Source organism: Nilaparvata lugens, chromosome 10 (assembly GCF_014356525.2).
Source record: "Nilaparvata lugens isolate BPH chromosome 10, ASM1435652v1, whole genome shotgun sequence".
Taxonomy (NCBI): Eukaryota; Metazoa; Arthropoda; class Insecta; order Hemiptera; family Delphacidae; genus Nilaparvata; species Nilaparvata lugens.
Window position 1 is genome coordinate 10,535,271 of NC_052513.1, and position 21,844 is coordinate 10,557,114.

Below are 21,844 nucleotides of genomic sequence, written 5' to 3' on the forward strand. Positions count from 1 at the left end.
AGAATCCCATCATTTTTCAATTTTGAAAACAGTTCCAAAGATGTAAACCAATTGTCGCAGTATAATTTGTAATTCTAGACTTTTGGAATGTACTCTGCCAGCCTGATAACAATATCACCACTCACTCTCAATCCTGATTCATTAGCACAAGTCTTGTTGCCTACATAAATTTCAAAATCATAAATAAACCCACTATTCCCTGCTCGTGCAAATACTTTTTTCCTACAGTTACGTTGAAAAGTGGCCATTGCTGCACTGATTACAGAACGCAAAGAATCACTTTTCCGCTCTAGTGCGGGAAAAATTTTTCTGCACTCCAGATTTGCAACATGGCAACGCAAAATACTTAGTAGGTTATATGGAGCAACAGTGCAGCAAAATCGAAATGAAGTTGGTAACAGTGACTGCTGTGGCTGCTATAGTGAGCAGAGGTGCAACCAAGCACAACGCGCTAATTATTACATTATATATTATAACCAAGGACAACGAGGACTTTAGGATTTTAGGATTAAGGTTTTTATCAATAATAAAATTACACAGAAAAACATTTGATGGATTTCAGGCAATTTTACCCATAATTACCCACTTTTCATATTCAATGGTAACTGTAGGAAAAACTTAATGTGAAATACGTGCGCAAAGTTCCTCTGCTGCACTCAACAAACCATTCCGCCCTCGCCTACGGCTCGGGCGTAAACGTTTCTTTCGGTGCAGCAAACTGACACTTTGCGCACTAGTTGCACAAATAACTATATTCCTCACTTATGAGGCTTACTTTTAATATATTGTTTCATAGTTGTGTGTGCTTTTAAAGGAATCATAAATTCATCCACAACAATATGCTCCTCTGGTTCAATTTTCAAGAAATTCAATCGCAATGAATCTATGATTGCCTAATTTTGAATAGCCTATCATGCATTGGGTCATCCCTGGGTAGCATATTATCATTGTTATTGAAATGGACATTCCTTTTTAGTTTTTTGAATCTATTTCTGGACATTACTTCTGCTATTTGTGAATATCTAGTCTTATCTGCCCAAAAACATAGCATAGCTAGGCATCGATATAATTCCCAACATCAAATGAATTCCAATAAACTGGCTGATTTCCTTATAATTGGTGTCCACACTCACCGTAGACTGCTCAACAGAATAGAGGTTGGTCTGATCAACAATGTTGTTCAAAATATCATCATCCACAATTGTTTTGAAATATGAGTATGGTGATCCAATATCTGCAGGTGGGTCAGTGTTACACACAGAATCAATAGGAGCCAAATCTTCGAAGGGCCACTGGAATCTATGCTGAGGAGGATTTGGTATCCGCTCAGTTAGTGGAACATTTTCCACAACAGATGTCATCCTCATCTTCAAAATTCTGTTGAGATGTTCTTTCCTCTTCAATTCCTACAGTGTTCAAATCATCTACCTGTGAGTTGTGCTCGGGTGGTGGTTGCTGTAACATGGCTTCAATCTGCTCATCCAGCTCTCTCTCCAGGTCGTCACAATCATCATCAAATAATTCAATATCTGATAAATCACCTTCCATTAGCACGCATATTTTATCTGGATCCAATGCTGCAATGTCTGCAACACTAATAAACTGCATTAATAATAAGCAGTCAATAGCGGTGTTGTTTTTTTAACAAGTAATGAAGAAAAGTATATTTTATTATGATATCAGTTATTATTCACTAGTAAGAAGAAAATAATAGCCTACAGGCCTACTGTAATGAGTGGTGTTCCATACATTCTGGAATTCAGAATGATATTGATATCATTGTCAAATTTATTGATATCATTGTCAAATCGATTGGTATCATTGTCAAATATCATTTCAAATTGCCTAATTTGATGATCCAATATCATAAATCGTTCATAAGTGGAACGCTGTTGTCACTACCCTATATGTTATGTAGTGATTAACAAATCTTTATGTAAATAATGATTATCATTATACATGAGTCATAAGTTATTCTTGATTACTTATCAACTTTGGACATGATGATAAGTAGAGATAATACTGAATTTCAAAGTTTATAATAAACTAGCCTAAGTTGATAATTTAAAAAAAAGATTGTAAAATAATTTGTGCTGTAGCCTTTTGAATCCTTTGAATACGAAAATAGTTTGAATAAAAGAATAAATAAGAGAGAATATTTTTATTCATTTTTTTTAGAGTAAGCCCTGGTTGCCTCACTACTGAAACCAGTAGCTACGATTAGGCCAGTGACTCCAGTTGGAATCATGTGATATTTTATTCAAAACCTCTTGGGATTTGAGTAGAATATTCATACTAACCTCATGGAGTTGCTTGTAAAGATGCTCCGAAGTGCCTGGAATTTTCCTGAAGAATAATATTCAATTGGAATCAATAAATATTTTTGATAAAACTGCTAAGTTGATTCAGCTGCTTCTAGACATGAATATAACCAACAAACATCACATTGCCTACGAATTTTAGTCCAGAGGCTCTGTAGCGGTGGTGAGCTCTTGTGACAGAGACTTGAACTAATCATCTTGGTTCCAAAAGGCATCATTGGACTGAAACGATGACTGTAGGAGACAGGAATATAACATGACTCCAGATGGAATCATGGGACCAGAATAGCTATTTATGTATTAAGAGCGTAATGCGTGACTTTATCGCAAGCACAAAACAGTTATCAAGCGACGCGAAGTGGAGCGTCATAATTTTGCAAGAGCGATAAAGTCGCGCATTACGCGCGAATTACATACAATTTTTTTTCTACAACTGCACAAACCTGTTAAATCACCTATATCTGGCGGAGTTTATAATAATTCGTCTACACTGATATCCATCATGGCTGTAGAATAGGTACAATTACCGACTTTTTAGGTTAAGATCTGACCGAGAGTGGTTTGTCTTTTGGCAAGCTGCTTATCATCAGCTGATTAGCGAGCGTAAAGAAACTCTTCTGCGCATGCGCAAATGATTTGCGAGCGTAAAGAAAATCTACTGCGCATGCGCAGATGGTTAGCGAGCGAAAAAGTAGATTCTCCTCATAAATAAGCTGTTTTACGAGGAGAATAATTGAGTATGTAAATTCTTTCTTTACACGCAGTTGTAGAAAAAGGGTTATTTGGCAAGAAATTAATCGACTTGATCAACATATCTGATTTGTTTACCAACGATATGATTTTATTCAAGATCCATTATTTTTTATTTATATTAACAAATTAATATTTTAGCAAACATAGTATATATTAGAAAACTTGCCATCCTATAATATCTCAGAACCAATTTTCCTATAACTTAGCCATGATAGAGATAGGACTGCTGTGGATTGGTTGAGAGTTGTAGGTTTAGTACAGGAGTGACTAATCCCTAACCTCCTCCCCCCCACAAGTCCATGGTCAAGCCCCCATTAAATTGACCATCCCATGAATTGAGAACCCAGAAAATGTCATCGTCAGCAGTCATTTTTAAACACTGCTGACTTTTTTTTGATCCCATCAGAGATATGACTTTGTGTGTCCCCCCCCAAGAATTTCAAGGACAAAGTCAGCGTCCAGGCACCCCGCCCTCGTAGGCACCCCTGCATAATATGTGGCTCTTTGTCTCTTATTCATTTATCAATAATATCGACAAGGAAAATTATGTTTTTAGAAAAACATTCAACGTTCTTCCCAAAATAATTTGTACACAATAAACGTATCTCCCATTATTCCCCGTTATGTACGGTACTGGAAGAACTATAGTGAGAAATTTATCTATATATATATATATATCTCATTAAGATTAGCCTTCCATAAAAACTACATTTATTTACATGTGCAAGTCTACTACTGGTATGTACAATCTACAATCTACGAAGAGTGATCTGCGAAGAATGAAGTGGGCAAGGTTAATGTAAGTTTGAGTGATTTCAAGTAAACACCCCTTGATACTTATATCAGTTTTGCTGCTCGTATTTAGAGGGTAATTTTCGCTGAACGCCCTTTTTACTTTACCGAAATCAAGTTTCTTTACTGTTGGCATTAAATCATTAAAAAATTTACATTTCTAAACAAACCAAATTATGGAAAGATCTCAGTTACTAGTTTTCAAACATTGGTCAAGATTTTAACAATGTCACATCTGTAAACACTTATCCGTACTAGAAGAGTTACATTGTGATTATCGTGTTTGGAAGCTACAAATATTGTTCTAGCTATAAATCTTTTGTTCAGTCATGTATGTTCAAATTGCCAAGACCCCTATTTTTTCTTTTCGTGTATGTGTTGTATGTGTTTTATCAATTATCATTCAAAAGACTGTTTTGAATATTGTTTGGTAGAATATTTAATTAAGTGACAATGCAATGCGGCGATGCATTTGCACATGATTCACTGAAAAATTCAGATTAGTGTACTCATTCTTCTTTATATTCATTATTTCGGGAGAGGGCGCCCCTGGGCCCTCCTTATATTCACCCCTGTAATAATTGAATACAAATTATGTATTCAATTAATAAAATTACACATTTCTATTATTACAGATCAGCGATTCCCATAATAGCGAAGCTACTTTTCGTACATATTGATCACATCAATGCAGAAAGCTCTTTCGGAGACTTGGAACATGCTGCAGCTCTTCAATCCACAATGACCACAGCCTCTAGAGTAGCCTATGCCAAATCTGAGAGTCTTTCACAACCTCTCATGCAAGCGGCTATGAGTTGGATATCTCTAACAATTTCTATGGAAACGCCAAATGTTAGTAAGATCATTTGTATTATTTTCTGTTGAATTATTAAAGACAATTTAATAAAAGAGACCCAATGACGGTTCAAATTATATACTCAGGTGAGGTTGAACTTCCGTCAGGGACTCTCCACATATAAAAGCCGTTCAAATATTATTATTGAGGCGAATTTACAAAAGATAATCATTTAAGGCCACAATATTATTTCATGGAAATGACTGTGGTGGAAGTAGGAGAAAGTAGACTTAGGATGAGTAGATTATCAGAAATCTAGGATAAGCTTACTAGTTGGAAATTAATAAATGGAGTAGTTTTGCATCACCTTGCGTATTTCAAAGCCTATCTTTCAAGTTAAAATTTTAAAAATGTAGCTGTAATAATTGAATAATTATTATTTTCTCTTCTCGTAACGTGATTACTAAGTTGAAGCTTCTTACAATAAAACTGATACTATTAGAATTGTTTGTTGTTAAAGTGAATTTTTTTCTTTCTATTTTTGAATTATCTTTCCATATTTAGTTGTGGAAGAATATAATGATATGTATTTGAACATTTTCAATCACAAAGTACTGAAGAAGAATACTTTTTACAGTTTTCACATGCAAAGTTCACAATAAACTTAGTTTAAAAAAATGTTGTCTGTATAAAAAAGTTCATTTCTAGTAATACAAGAAAATCAATTTTTCAGAGATCAATGTGCAAGCTAGCTGGAGCTGCCTTCAATTTCCTGGCAGTCATGAAAATGGAGGTAATGTCATTTTTTTTAAATCAATTCAATTGAATTCAAAAATTCTTTATTGGTTCTTCAAAACAAAAATATACAAAAAACCATTCTCCGCTGTGATTTTCACATTCTCCCATGTGCGTTCTGTAAAAACCAAAGCGGTGTCATCTGCAAAGGATATTACAATTTCTTTAATTTGAGTAGATCGTTTATGAAAATTTAAAACAGAATAGGAGATAGAACCGTTTCTTGTGGAAGACAATACTCGGCAAGATTCTTAATACTAGTTTTGTTATTAATAGTGAGTATTTGTTACCTATCAGACAGGTAGGAATGGAACAATTTTAGTGGTAACCCCCGAATTCCTAGATTTTCATATTCTATACTCATCAAATTTTCAAACCCCTTGCTATTAATTTTGATATTCTTATTTCTAAATTCGTATGCTTTCCAACGAGATTTCCACTATTGGTAACACTTGAATTTTTTTTCTAAATTTTAGAACATATAAATATATTTTCTATTAAAAACTCATTCTAATTTTTTTTTAATATTCATTTCACATTCATCTTTATTATTTGGTTCGATTTCAGAGGTCAACAGAACTAGAGACTCGCCTGAAAAATTATCTTCATAGTAGTCGTTTCACAAAGGCTTTAATAAATTTTCGGTAAGATTTTTTTATCAAAGTCCTATTTTCTCAACTTTTTACCTTAACCCTGATGCCTGATGATATTAAACTTTCGAATGATATTGTATTAGTCTATGAATGCATGAATATCATACTTTTATTGCTTTATTCTATTGCGTAGGTACAATTATTATTATACTTTTTAGAATTATTTTTTAAGAAGTATAATGTTCCGCTTCCATATGCTCTTCTATATCCTCTTCGTATGCATCAGTCCAAAAGTAAGATTTATGTTCATTCTCATATCAGCCTAAAAGTAGGTTTTGTGTTCGTTTGTAAATCTACTCTCCAAATATAAAGGCAAACGAATTGTCAATGTAAACATAGTTGGGATGAGAAAACTTTTAAAATAATTCTATAACATCCTAAATATGTGTAATCTCTTAAGACTGTATTCAAATTTTATGGTAAATTCTATTAATTTTCATTTGTATGTATGTTAGTATCTAATAAATTCTATTATCAATTTTCGCAGGAAACATTGTTGGTTGGTGAATGAGAGCGATAAAGTGAGCAGCCCAGAAAATCTCCCCAGTTTGTCTGCTTTTCCACTGTGTTTGAAAAAGGAATGCTCGCAACCACTCATAGAAGGATTGGCTCACTATGTGCTAGCTTATAATAACAATGAGGTTGGTGTAACATGTTGACTTGAATATTCTTGTTTCAAATTTCAATAAATAATCAATCATATTGGAACAAAGTGTTCCAATCAATCTATAATTTCCAATGAAGATATTATAGACTTAATCTATCATGCATTGAATAATTAATTCATGACAATAATATTCATTATGAAGTATTTGGTAACGGCGATACATGTTGTGAAGTTAGTTTTATCACTGTTGTCAGATATGATACAGTATTAGAAATTGTTCATTTTTGAAAACACTTGCGTAAGGTATTGTTGTCTTGGTAATTTTCCAAGAGCAAGAATTCGTAATAGAATACGTTATTCTTTTTTGAAACTTTTATTTGTAAAAATTTGGGAGAAGACAGTTTTGGGCTATGCCTGTTGTCTTCTCCCAATCATATTTTAATTATGATTTGTGATTGTGAATAAAATAAATAAATACTTACTATAGTCCGTACAAATTTACTTCAGACTTGGAGGAATATGCAGCGCAGAGAAGTGAAGGGAGATCAGTCAATTACAGTGTTTAATCAAATCAAATAGTTTTATTATTTGTTCTTAAGCAAATACTCTTACAAATAGGAGTTGCTATCCTAATCAGATACATAATACATTCTTGATTAACAAAACAAATGATCAAAACACGAACATCCTGCTATGATAATATAATAACAATATTCAAAATTAACATTAGAAATTACAAAAACTATACAAATAGTTTGAAAAAGAATTCGATAGAAAATTCCAAATATAGCAATAACAGAATTAACCGACAATGTGATGTTAGATTGGGAATTTTGTAAATGTGTGAGAATACTAAGGTATAAATTATTACCAGCATAAATATACGAAATTTAATATGTGAAAAAACTATAAAAACAAGTAATAGAATACCAGTAAATTCGTGAATGACTAGAAAAGAGTTAATTAAGTAGAATACTTACTATAGTCCGTACAAATTTACTTCAGACTTGGAGGAATATGCAGCGCAGAAAAGTGAAGGGAGATCATCCAATTACAGTGATTAATAGTCATTGGTTGAAGTGCAGTTGCCAATTTGTCAGTCGTCTGACCGCTTTCAGACAGGAAACTTCGCATGGCAAATGAACAGTCACTAGAAGTTGGATTGGAGATCGCTGGCCGCTTCAAATCAAATCAATTTATTTTCCACATTGCATTACAAAAAAAATATAAAATTCATAAATTCAATTATAAATAGAATACATCAATTGAAATAGAAAATGATACATTATTACATGCTAGTATATAGATGAAGGTTATATCTATAACTTAAGGTTATAATATAAGGTTATAAGGTTATGTTTGAGTTGAAGGTTATATCGGTGAAGAAATAAAGTATTACGATTATTTGAACATTATTACTGATTTTATTTTTACTTTAAAGACAAACCAATACATTGAACTCAAACGTTTTTCTTAAGGCATGTTACAGAGACTTCACATAGACAGAGTTCAGTTCAGTGTCACCTGTGCCTTGCCAACCACACATATGATTATTTAGTCTATTTCATTGATTCCAAACAACACGCCCCCTCAATGAAATAACCAAAAAAAATTTATCAATCAAAAAAAAAGTAAGTTATAAGAAAAATTAACATAGTTCAAAAAAAAACATCTTAATTATTAAAAAATATTATTTCTAAACTTGACAAAAAGTTCCTTTCCCAAGGGTTTTGTGAAAATGTCAGCAATCTGATCTGAGGATTTTAAATACTCAACTTGAATAACACCTTCAGAAATTTTCTCTCTTACAAAATGATACCTTATATCTACATGTTTCATTTTTTTATGATGCTCAGGATTATGAGCTATTTTGATAGCAGACTGATTGTCTTCAAATAACAAAATACAAGTTTTCTTATTTTCAACAACACAAAAATCAATTAAAATTCCTTTTATCCAACAAGCCTCGCTTGCAGCTTGGCTCAAAGCAACATACTCAGCTTCTGTGCTAGATAATGAAACACTCTGTTGCTTCTTGGTACACCAAGAAATAGTATTACCAAAAACCTTGAAGCAATAACCTGAGGTTGATCTTCTCTCTAAATCACCACCCCAGTTTGCATCTACATAGCCTACAATCATATCATCATTCAATTCTCTCTTATATACTAGCTCTAAATCTAAAGTACATTTTACATATCTTAATACACGTTTTAAATTTTTATACAGCATTTCACTGGCACAACTTTGGAATTAGAATTAATTAATTAATTAATTAGAATTAGTAGTTAAAAAGGATACTTGGTTCTTCTTCTTATCATTCTGTTTTTTACGAAAGTAACAGTCTTTGTCTTCATGATTATTCTTCTTGCAAATACTACAGAATAGACCACTTTTCTGTTTCATTTTATTTCTGCATTCACGGGAAATATGTCCATAATTTTTGCATCTGTAGCACTGGATTTCCGATGTTTTGAATACCACTGGTTGCACAGAATCACCTTTATCAGTAGATAGTCTGCGTTCTTCATTCACCAACCGGGAGGTTAGGTTTGTGAGATTTCTGTCACAAATTGCGGTTGCTTCCCACGAAGTTTGAAAGTGGGTGTATTTCCTGGGCAGGGAGCTGAATATTTTGCCAATAACCATCTCGTCATCGATTTCGTGTCCAACAGATTTCAATTTATGGGTCAAATTTTCCAGACGGCTGATGAAACTAGCAATGTCTTCATTAGCCTCTAGTGTAAAATTAAAAAAGTCCTGCATTAGAGAAAATTTCTGTTGTTTTTCATCACGTTCGTAGATTTGACACAGTTTTTTAAACATTTCACATGAAGTTTCACAGTTCAAAATGTGATTCAAAGGTTTTGAGTCAATTGTAGTTATTATTATTTTCTTGGCTTTAGCGTCCTTCAAATTGAAAATAGAAAGTTCTTTTTCTTTACTAGGGTCGTTTGGTTTTAATTCTTTTCCATTAACAATATCACTAAGTCCTTGAGAGTCGAACAAAATTTTAATTTTAAATTTCCACATTTGAAAGTCTTCATCGTTGGATAGCTTTCCAACCATACCCAAGTCCGAATCACTGGAACCAGCCATTTTTACTTTGAACTCGATTGCCTTACCTGATTTTACTTTTGGGTATTTTACTTTTACTTTTAATGTTTTTACTAGAGTTCAATCACTTCACCGGTATTACTATTTTAGAGTTGAATCTCCGAACTTCCATTGTTGTCTTGCACGAGAGTATTTAGGTTAAAAAAATTTTTTTACTTGCACACGAAAGATCCAGCCTGGGCCCATAACCTGTTGAAGGTTATATCGGTGAAGAAATAAAGTATTACGATTATTTGAACATTATTACTGATTTTATTTTTACTTTAAAGACAAACCAATACATTGAACTCAAACGTTTTTCTTAAGGCATGTTACAGAGACTTCACATAGACAGAGTTCAGTTCAGAGTCACCTGTGCCTTGCCAACCACACATATGATTATTTAGTCTATTTCATTGATTCCAAACAACATATGCAGCGCAGAAAAGTGAAGGGAGATCATCCAATTACAGTGATTAATAGTCATTGGTTGAAGTGCAGTTGCCAATTTGTCAGTCGTCTGACCGCTTTCAGACAGGAAACTTCGCATGGCAAATGAACAGTCACTAGAAGTTGGATTGGAGATCGCTGGCCGCTTCAAATCAAATCAATTTATTTTCCACATTGCATTACAAAAAAAATATAAAATTCATAAATTCAATTATAAATAGAATACATCAATTGAAATAGAAAATGATACATTATTACATGCTAGTATATAGATGGCGTGGAATTCCCCCAAGAAGACTATACGTCTATTTTGTTCTTGCATCAAAATATTTGAAATCAATTTTATTTACATAGATAAGTATTATATCTTCATACAAATAGTACAAATATATTATATATTTTTTATAGTTGTACAACTACTATAAAGAAACCAAGAGAACTGTTAATGAAATGAAGAGGAACAAGCATCTTAATAAACTAATACTAAGTATTAGAAAACAGTACAAAGAAATGAAGGAGACGTTTTTTAACAATAATAATAATAATATTATAGAATAGTACGATAATCACAGAGAGAAATAGTTCTGCTGGTTTAGTAGTAAATCAGAAACGTAAAAAGATCAAGTAAATGACGATGAGTTTGTAGGCGAATATTGGCAAAAGAATTCAGTACATGTTCATAAAATAGATGAGACAGATCGCAGACTACGCGACTTCAGTGAATGTTCATCAACTCTATTGGATTACTCTTAGCAGGTCTGAAGTATCAAGCCAAAACGAGTCGAAGTAATAAAATATTACTGGTAGGCTATCATCGATGGATAAGCACAATAATATTGCACATCTTCATAACAATGACCAAGAAAATTATTCAAGTTAAATTACGTGATTAAGCTTTTCATTATACTCGCACGATCAAACTTAATAAAAAATTATGGAAAAGGAATGTAACCCCGCATTAATATAGTAATTCACCAGGAATGTCTAATACCAATCTCATATGAATCAAGTGATAGACAAATAACAACTTTAGAGTAACATGTATCTTTATCTGTGCTATGAACTATTAACTTTATGTTCTATGCAACCTATATAAGTAAATGTAACTGCTGTTTATAGTTTATTCAAAAAAATACGTGATCAATAGCAGAGCAGAGTTGATTATAAATTTACAAGTGGGAGAGCAAGGGAACCTAAGACCAGCAATGAAGCGAAAAAGTTATATTTTAATTAAATTGAGCTGGTAAGTTATACTACATGTACGGTAAATGGAGCAGTTCCTCAGTTCCAATCCAGCCTAAGCCAAAAAGCCACTCAACCAACCTACTTTTATACACCACGTCGCTGCAATTCTCAGCCTCCCTGATGACGTCCGGCACATTCCTATAGATAATTTGATTCAAAACGGCAACATCGCGCCTCTGTATCCCTCCCGCTGTATGCTTTCTCTGCTGCGCATGTTTATTCCAAGTCTGAAGTAATTTTGTACAGAGTATATTCCAATTGATAATATAAGGAATATTTATGTGAATTATGAAAGATAGAAGCACTCATACTAGTATGTTATTAGTGTTCATGTTTGATGTGAGCATGAGAAGCCTAGTCTATTACTGTCATTCGTATGACTATAAACCTAATAACTATGGCTATTTGTTGAAGCTGTCTGATCTGTTCCTGAAAAATGAAGAATGGAATACTTATCTACAAGAATTCATTAACAGGGATAGAATTCCTGAAGCAGCATCTCACTGGTACGCCAGACAAGAAATAAAACTCCTTTGCTGTATTCTTCTCATCAATGTTCACTGCCAGGTAAATAACTTACTTAACATGCTACTATTCAATTTTATAATAGCTAGCACTCGTGTGATATTTTTTTCATACTCAAACTCAACTTATATTATTTCAATTACATTGAATGAATTGCATGAACATTCTATTTTTTCAAGATGATCGTCTATTTTATTCGTCAAACAGATTTTCAACCCAAATTTGTTGAATTATTGATATGGGATTTAATATTGTTTCGATATTCATTCTATTATTCAACTTTCTTACTGAAGATTGATGATTTCATATTTTAAGTTCTATGAATCAATATTTCAATTTCCTTATGGATAATATTCAAATATATCGCTTTCTTTTTTGAACAGACGAAAACAAACATTATCTCCCTCCCTTCTAAAATAAATTCATATTCAATATTTCCATTTTACAATCATTATTATATTTCTCAGCTCTGTGAAATCATGTTGTTTGAGAGATACTATTGTAATACAGTAGTCGATAAAATACATGAATATCATCTTTCAACTTTATTGCCGTTAATATAAAAATCCTACATGATTTTTTTCATAATTATTGTATATTTCTTGATGCAAGCTTTTTTTCACTTGAAGGATTCCTTTAATTTAAATATTTATAAAAACTCGTCCATTGTAATTTTCAGACTATCGATACAAAATTATTCTACCGTGCATCCATTATTCTTACGACCATCGTACACAATGATGAGAGAGCTCTGTTGAAACAAGTGTTCGACAAAATTGTTTTCAGACATCCATTCGATAGGTAAGTTAAGCAATTAACAATTGTAATAATAATGAATTGTAAATTGTTATGACCATTCCATGAATTAGAGAAGTTGGTTTATCAGAAATGTAGTTGGTATTTCTATTAGTTCACATACGGTAATGTATTTTTTTATTATTTGAAGTGCATATCAAATCAAATCAAATCACTTTTATTGTCAGAAACACTTTCACATGTTAAAACAATCGTCAAACAAACATTAACACCAATCAATATGTCTAAAGTCATAAAACACTTTTAATTATAGGTAAGTATTGAAGGCGTGCTACTTAACAAATATTGTATTAAGGCTATGCAAAGAATTCCTCAACTGAATAGAGGCATTTTTGTAGAAGAATAGCTTTGATAGATCTTTTAAATTCTTCGATTTCTAGATGCCTAGTCTCTAGAGGAAGTTTATTGAACAGTTTTATAGAAGTAAATTGCCAGTTTCTCTGAGTGCCAGTATAACGGTGTGATTCTACTCTCACGTCCTCCCTGTGTCTAGTAGAATAATTATGTACATCACTATTTATAACATAAATTGACAAGTAATTGTAGTGGAATTGAATTGTCTCAGTTTATTATTTTATTTGAACGTAGAAGTAGCTTCTACTGGATCTGGTAAGAATGTTAATGGAATATGAAAGATTGACTTCCTTTATGTTAATCAGTTCTTAACAATACAGTAATAATTACTGAAGTAAGTTGTAAATTATTATTTACTAAGTGAGTGTATGATGAGGTGAAGGAAGTGTTTTTCTAAAATGATGATGACTTGAGTTATTTTTGTCATATTAGACCACTTTAGTCAATTATTAGTTTATAGTTAAGTTCATGTTTTCTCTGATCATCTCGATATCTTTTCATGTTATCTCATCGTTCACAATCTCTATGCATTCAGAGATAAATTCAAGATATATTTTTATTGATTGTAAATAATTTATCTTCATTTCAGGGTGGATGATGTTTCCTTGTCCCTCAAAGTGAAATTGTCCATTGAAAGTGATAGCCAAGAAAATAATTCAAGTAGCAATTTACTACTGGAAGCAATCAATAAGTGAGTACTTGTTCTCATCGATTTCTTCCATAATAAAGTTTTTCCGCTGATGGTGATTTCCTTAAAAGCTCCATTTCAATTTCGTTATCTTTTTACAAATTGATTAATGAATAAAACTGGATTGGATTGGAAGACAGTAAAAAATTTGCAAATAATGTTAAAAATTGTTTGGTTTTTTAGTAAGGTATGCATGTCTTAATTGTTCAATGTTATAATATTGTTTTCTGTTGTCTGTTTTCAGTTTGTCGTCAATTAAAGAATGTTACGTGTCTATACTTGGACTCCTACCAGATCCTAGCAATTCGCTGACGCCATTATCATTGACATCGATTGAAAAAGGCTGTGAACCTGCTCTCCCGTCCGACTGGCAATTTTTACCGATTCTTCACCTGTACAACACTGAAGGGTCTGTATTATATTACTTATTATCTTATTAGATAAACTTGAAAGAAACGTAGGTTTACTTTGTGCCGATTGCACAAAAGCTGGTAAAGTTTTAATCATGATTAATTCCATGAGAACACTCAGAGAAGCCGTCTTTAAAAAAAACCCTTCTCTGATTGGCTCTCGTGGAATTAACCACGATTAAAATTTAACCAGCTTTTGTGAAACCGGGCCTTTGTCTTGTAATCTTCAGAAGTATTAAAAGTATATAATTTACTAGCCGTCAGGCTCGCTTCGCTCGCCATACCGTCTAGCCAGGGGGCTCCGCCCCCTGGACGCCCGACTGGATCGTCCAAAAATGAGATCAGCGGGCTCGCTCCTCTCGCCTGTATTTTTCATTTGCGCATGCTTCATTCCATCAGAATGCCAAAGTACTGAGAAAACGCAGAAAAGCTGAGAAAAACGCTGATTTTGGTCGTATCTTTGATAAAATATTAAAGTCACCTCATCACAAAATTTTTGACCCTAGCTAAATCTCTGTCTATTACTTGATGAAAGAACTGAGGAAACGCAAAAAAAACCGCTAATTTTGGGCGTATCTTTGACGTTATTTCAAATTCCTTCTAACACAACATTATCACACCCCAGCTGAGCTTCTGTAGTAAATTTGAACATTTTATGTTCATTTGTTCTCGATAAAGCTGAGAAAACCCAAAAAACGCTGGAAAAACGCTAATTTTGGACGTATCTTTGACGTTATTGCAAATTCCTTCTAACTAGTGATGTAAAATTCCCGGGAAATTAAAATCGAGGAAATATTCCCAGGGAATTTAAGGGAAATATCCCCAAAAATCATAAACTCCCGGGAATTTATGGGAACTTAAGGAAATTTATGATTTTTTTCATAAATATTACCGAAAAAGACGTTTTTTGTTACACAAGGTCTCAATCACCTGTTATACTACAGATTTATGTAAGAATAAGAAATATAAGGATGAATAACTTATAAATAATTGTAAGTTCAAAGAAAACAGTAATATGAAGTTCATAGACTGAAAGGAGAAATGAGCACTCAATAAATCATTCAATTGTATCACTATTATCATGCTACTTTCATGTCTTACAAGTTGAATAAGATTTTTTTACTTACTAATAAATGCAAATCAGGTAAACAAAGTCAACAAAGTATTGAGTGTAATTTAACTTTCATTGTATGATTTTATTCAATTTAATTGACCCCCTAAATAAAGATTAGAATATAAATCCAAAGATTAGAAATTATAAAATACAGCAAAATAGCTAAACTAAAACAAGGAGCATACTCGAGTTTAATTCAATATTAAAAATAATAATTTCACAGCTCAAAACCTTTCAAGAGTCATTGAGGCTCACTTAACTTGTAATAAGATACTAGTCCAGGCAACGAATGCTCAAAAAGATATAGAGGGAAAAGTTTGGAACCCAATTTTTTACCTCGCAGTCCTTCAAAGGATAGTGAGGGGGTAAGCATATAAAAATTCTTCACTCCTACCACACTCAACACTAAAACTGCTATAAAAATTGATGGAAAGCATGAAATGATGAAATAATACATTAAATTGAAGAGAATTGAATGCTCTACGACTCACTGTCTTTTAAATACTCGTATAGTCCAGTCAATAAAAGATTATACAGGGGAAATTTTGTAACACAATTTTTTACCCCATAGCTCTTATTTTAAGGATAGTAAGAGAGTAATCATATTAAAAGTCCTCACTCCTTCCCCCTGTGAAAAAACTTACATTTTTTCGATGCATTGTTGTTGAATAATAAGCCCTGAAAGTACAAAAAGTTGGAAGAATAACTGTCTTTTCAAAGATTTTACGCTTTTAAAAGTGAATATCTCAAAAACTAAAGAAGATATCACAAAACTCTACTGTACAAAACTTGTAGGAAATTTATCTAGCTTAATTTTTACTCAGTAAGCCATGTCGCTGAAATGCATTGTTTCCCAGTTACATGCGTGTCAGCCAGAAATGAAAAAATGTAACTTTTAAACTACCCTCATCCCTTAAGCTCAAGGAGTAAGGATGAGGACTTTTGATATGTTCACCTTCTAACTAGTTCAAACAAAGCTGCGAAGTCAAATATTGTGTTCCAAACATTCTCTCCCAATTTCCCTGACAATTGATCTATTGTTGTTAAACTGAATATTTCACACTCAACACTATAACGGCTGCAACAATCGTTGGGAGATGCGTAAAATAATGAGACCATAGATGAAATTGAAGAGAATATAATGCTCTATGAGCCCATGATTAGCACGAATTTTTCAATGAATCTTTAAAAAGTTATAAGGCCAAAAGAATGAAAAAATCGGAGCCGGAAGGGGTTTTCTTCAAAATGTGATACCTTAGAGAGCTCATACCTAGAAAACTATGAGAGATATGGAAAAATGTTAGAAATGAAATTAGTAGCATAATTTGTGAGCTTCAATATTATGATTATGTTCGACAAAAATTTCAGAAAGACGCACATTGTTCGATATATATGCAAAAAACAAAATATGGCACTTTCAAACCACCCCCACCACCTTAGCACAAGGGGTAGGAGTGAGGACTTTTGATATGTTTACCCCCTTACTACCCTTAAAAGAGCTACGGGGTCAAAAATTGTGTTCCAAATATAATATTTCATTGGCTGGACTATACAAGTATTTAAAAGACAGTGAGTGAGTGAGCAAAAACAGGTTCAAGAAAGATGATTTATTGATTATATCAATGTAAAATGTGGCTGAGCTTGATCAATATCAAATAGAATGATGATCTATTGATTATATTGATGTAAAATATGAGTGGGATCGATCAATTTCAATCATTTTTAGAGCAATTTTATAAATTCCCTCAAGTTCCCATAAATTCCCAAAATTTCTTGGCCTCGGAAATATTCCCGGAAATATTGCCAAATCATAAGTTCCTTCCCACTGGGAATATTCCCGATCCACATCACTACTTCTAACACAACATTATTACACCCTAGCTGAGCTTCTGTACTAAATTTGAACATTTTCTGTTCATTTGTTCTCGATAAAGCTGAGAAAACGCTAAAAAACGCTGGAAAACCACAGATTTTGGGCGTATCTTTGGAAATTTTTCCAAATCCGTTCTTAGCGCGCCTCTAAAGGGCCAACTGAACAATACCTACCAAATTTGAACGTTTTTGGTCCGGTAGATTTTCAGTTCTGCGAGTGAGTGAGTGAGTGAGTCAGTCAGTGAGTGAGTGCCATTTCGCTTTTATATAGATAATTTTTGATAATAGAATTTGCTGATATGGAATATCATTAACCTTTATAGTTACAGAAAAATCTCTAAAAATATTCGCTGTGAGTTTCACATTATGAGGTATTATTTATAATTGAATAACCTATTAGCAACATTAAAAACGTCTCCGTAAATAATTAAATTATGTTTCAGTGAATGATGCTTTTCCAATGACTCTTAGCACAGACTCTCTATAGTGTGTTTCACGTTATAAAGTCAGTATAAATTATAGAATGACATTGTTTCCACTTTTCTTTTCCACCGCCTTCTTTATTAGATAGCTATGATTCAAGTTGCCCCAGTAAATCTGTCCTAATATAATTTTATTAGTAATAAAAGTAATATTTAAAACTCTCCAACAATGCATCGTAAAAATGAATGCTCACCGTAGATTTGTAGAGCTTTGTTTTCTTTTGAATTTGATGTATTATTCCACTACTTAATTTTTTCCTTCTATTGTTATAGCAGATTCAACGTGGGGGGGGGGGGTGAAATTTTAATTTTGTAACATTTGATCACTTGACAATGGAATTTGAGTCTGGAACATCTGGTACACAATTTTTGACTTCGAAGCTCAATGAAGACTAGTTGGGAGGTAAACATAGCCAAAATATGCATCTCTAGCTCGTCTATTGAAGGTGTGGAACTGCTAAGTTGACACTTGTTGCAGAGTTGGAAATTTCACCCCCCACGTTGAATCTGCTATAACAATAGAAGGAGAACATTAAGTAGTGGAATAATACATCAAATTGAAGAGAAAACAAAGCTCTACAAATCTACGGTGAGCATTCATTTTTACGATGCATTGTTGGAGAGTTTTAGGCCCTGAAACATCAAAAAATAGGATTAAAAGCTGTTATTTTAACAATTTTACACTTTTAAGAGCGTATATCTCGAAAACTGTTGAAGATATCACAAATCACCACAGAACAAATATTGTAGAGAATTTATCAAGCCACATTTCTGAATAGTTAGTCATGTCGGTTGAACGCATTTTTCTCAAGATATGAGCGTGTAAGCAAAACATTGAAAAATGCAACTCTCAAACCACCCTCATCCCTTTAGCACAAGGGATAGGGATGGGGACTTTTGATACGTTCACCCCCTAACTGGTCCCAACAAAGCTGCAAAGTCAAAAATTGTGTTCAAAACATTTTCTCCAAATTCCATTTTCAATTGGTCTATTTTTGCATAACTGAAGATATCACACTAAACACTGAAGCTGATGCAACAGTCGTGGGGATGTGCTTGTGATATTATACATCAAATTGAAGAGAATTTGATTCTCTATAAGCTCATGATCAGCATGGATTTTTCCCATCGATATTCAAAAAGTTATAAGAGCCAAAATAGCAAAAAAAATTAAGGAAAATGTGTTTTTTTTTTCAAAAATGTCACAGCTTTTAGAGCGTATATCTCGAAAAGTGAAAGAGATATAGAAAAAGTTGTTGAATCAATATTGTAGGAAATTATGTAAGCTTCAATTTCTTATAGAATAGTTATGTCTGTAAAATGCATAATTTTTGAGTTATATGCGAGAAACCAAAAAATGGTACCTTTGAACCACCCCCACCCCCTTAGCACGGTGGGTAGGGGTGGGGACTTTTGATATGTTTACCTCCTCACTACCCTAAACAGAAATGCGGGGTCAAAAATTGTCTTCCAAACTTTTCCTTCTATAAGACTTCGTTGACTGGGCTAAGTGTATTATTTTGTTAAATTGTTAGCTCTGTGTGTATTAATTAATTTTGATTTTCACAGGAAAGGAAATGATGCTAAATCAGTTGCAATCTGCAGTCTTCAATGGCTTCTGATTCTGGAAAACTTCCACCCTGAATTTTCCTCTATCACCCCAATAACAGCTCGATTTTCAAGAGTTTGCTGCTTATTATTAGCAGGTGAGATCAAATACTAAAATTACTGCTAAATTATTACAATATTAATGAACAGAAATGGAAATAGAGGAACTATTGCTCTATTCCCTGGATTTTTTACATTATCAGATGGAACCAGTGGCAACCAGCCCTCATAACTAAAAGTAATAAAATTATTGATAATAAATTGATACTATCTAGATAAATAGTTATCTAAATTTGGGAGAGGAATAGCACAAGTTTACCTTATTTTTCCTCTCCCTATCATTTTGATAATATACTTATTGTATAAATGAATGAATGCTTTATAACGAGCATTACTTCATGTTGAATTTAAAGCCTGTTGAACCTTTCTGAATATTTCAATATTGTATAAGTTGAGCCATTCAGTACGTCAAGCTTTCACGGCAACAATGTTTTGTAGCAGGCTGATACATATTCAGCTACACCGTTGCATATTGGTTAGGGATTAGAGAGAATGGGTTTAGGGAGAAGTTAGTTGAAGGTTGAAGTTTAGGTTAGGGGTTAGGTCTTTGCTGTTGAATGGCAATATGCTGGTGTATTATTCAGAATTATTTTAGAAATAAATATATAATACTGCATCCACTGAATTTCTTGAAAGCAACAGGATTTCGACGTACTGAAAACTGAACGTTTTGAAATCTTGTTGAAGTGAATGTCAGCCCTCTCAGCCTGTGCAGAAGCTTAAGGCTGGTTCTCCACAAGATTGCTCCTACTCCTTCAGAATCCTCTGTTGCAATAAACTGAGTCTTGCTAATAGACATTTATTTTTCCAGGTGACCTATTCTGTGACGTTGAATATTTATTGATTGAAATTCTACGAGTTTTAGTGCGGTACAGGCATGAACTCGATTTTGAAAGTACTGTCCCAGGATTGAACAATTTCTATGATTTGTAAGTATAAGCTACTTTACATTTTAAATTATATAATTATCAAACTCAGATAATTATATATATAAAATATAGGGTACATAATTAATATGTTATATAGGGTGACTTGAATATTAGGTATCTTAATTTCTTTTAAATATGACGATATATTTTTTTCTAATCTGAATAGGAGCACATTTCTAAGATAATATTTGTTTTTTTTAGAAATAAAATCTAATGAGGAATTCTTTTTTAATACATTTGAAACAAGTACAGAATGCATTTACGCACGCAATTGACAGATATCTGCAGTATACAGACAATGAAATCCCTGTACCACTCTTTAATACATTCTCATCTGGCATACGGATTTGCTATCTATGGAAGTACAACCAAGAGTAACCTTGATAAGATACTATTACAACAAAAAAGAGCTCTCAGAATAATAATGAAGTTAAAAAGATTAGACTCAGTAAAACTCGTTTTCCACAGTTTGGAATCTTAACAATGTATGGGCAATATATTTTTGACGTAGTCATGTACTTTTAAAAATACTCGTCAGAAAGAAACGAAACACATGGCTACAACACCAGATTTGGAAGGATCGAGGAGAGGCATGGATTGGTTTTCTTTAAAAAAAAACACACTTTTTATGGGGAGAAAATTGTTCAATATACTTCCTAGAGAGTTGAAAGAAATAGAGGAGGTTGAATACCTACAAAAAAAAATTAAAGGAATATTTGTTGGGACTATCCCTATACTCTTTCACAGAGAAGAGGATGTTCTCCTACTTTGTGACTCTTTGCAGGAGTATGTCAATTTGACTTTAACATTTTAGAATCTTGTTTTTTATCAAAATTTTTGACTTCTGTATGTGTAAAGGATGATTTTGTGACGATATTAATAATTATTGTTATAATTTGACACTGTTCAGATGTATTTTGTGTATTTTTTTTTATGAATAAAGAATTTTCAATTCAATTCAACACATATGAGGTTAGCAAGCTAAGCCCACCTGTGTGGGACTCTCAATTCCTGAGCTGAGATCCAACCATGCAGGAGACATTCAACACTGTTGTGCGTATATCCAGCATATCTATATAGGAGGCGCTCGGCACTGTCCTTGGTCCCCGGCTTAGCCACTCTCAACACTGGTTGAATATCCACTGAACTGCCTAGTGTTCCCCAAGAGTAAGACTGCAATTACTAAAATGGAGTCCTGGAAAATGCAAACCTTCACAGAAGTAATGTTACTTATAATATACAGAGTTATATTTGTCTATTTCAATTGATTTTGTTGAAAATTCAAAGTAGTCCTGGACTTTTATCATTGTACCGATTATTCAATTAGGTATTTTTTGTCAGCTCCTAACTATCCTCTTTTCTATTTTGGCTATCATATAGCCTAACATTGAGTCAAGTAAGTGGATCTATGAAATGTACATAAAAAGATTAACAATCATTGTTTTGCTTCCACAATCAATAAAAGCAGAGTAAATATT

General features: G+C 32.9%; 1 protein-coding gene across 2 annotated transcripts in view; it reads left to right on the forward strand.

The window, feature by feature from the left end:
* Nucleotides 1–21,844, forward strand: part of LOC111049766 (RNA polymerase II-associated protein 1) — a 57,911-nt gene that overhangs the window by 31,062 nt on the left and 5,005 nt on the right. For both annotated transcript variants that reach the window (XM_039436270.1, XM_039436269.1), the window contains 10 exons: nucleotides 4,502–4,718; nucleotides 5,396–5,455; nucleotides 6,025–6,101; nucleotides 6,598–6,751; nucleotides 11,923–12,075; nucleotides 12,713–12,834; nucleotides 13,793–13,894; nucleotides 14,136–14,300; nucleotides 19,339–19,475; nucleotides 20,249–20,366. In XM_039436270.1, the coding sequence (XP_039292204.1) occupies nucleotides 4,502–4,718; nucleotides 5,396–5,455; nucleotides 6,025–6,101; nucleotides 6,598–6,751; nucleotides 11,923–12,075; nucleotides 12,713–12,834; nucleotides 13,793–13,894; nucleotides 14,136–14,300; nucleotides 19,339–19,475; nucleotides 20,249–20,366 (1,305 nt within the window). The remainder of the gene's footprint in view (nucleotides 1–4,501; nucleotides 4,719–5,395; nucleotides 5,456–6,024; nucleotides 6,102–6,597; nucleotides 6,752–11,922; nucleotides 12,076–12,712; nucleotides 12,835–13,792; nucleotides 13,895–14,135; nucleotides 14,301–19,338; nucleotides 19,476–20,248; nucleotides 20,367–21,844) is intronic.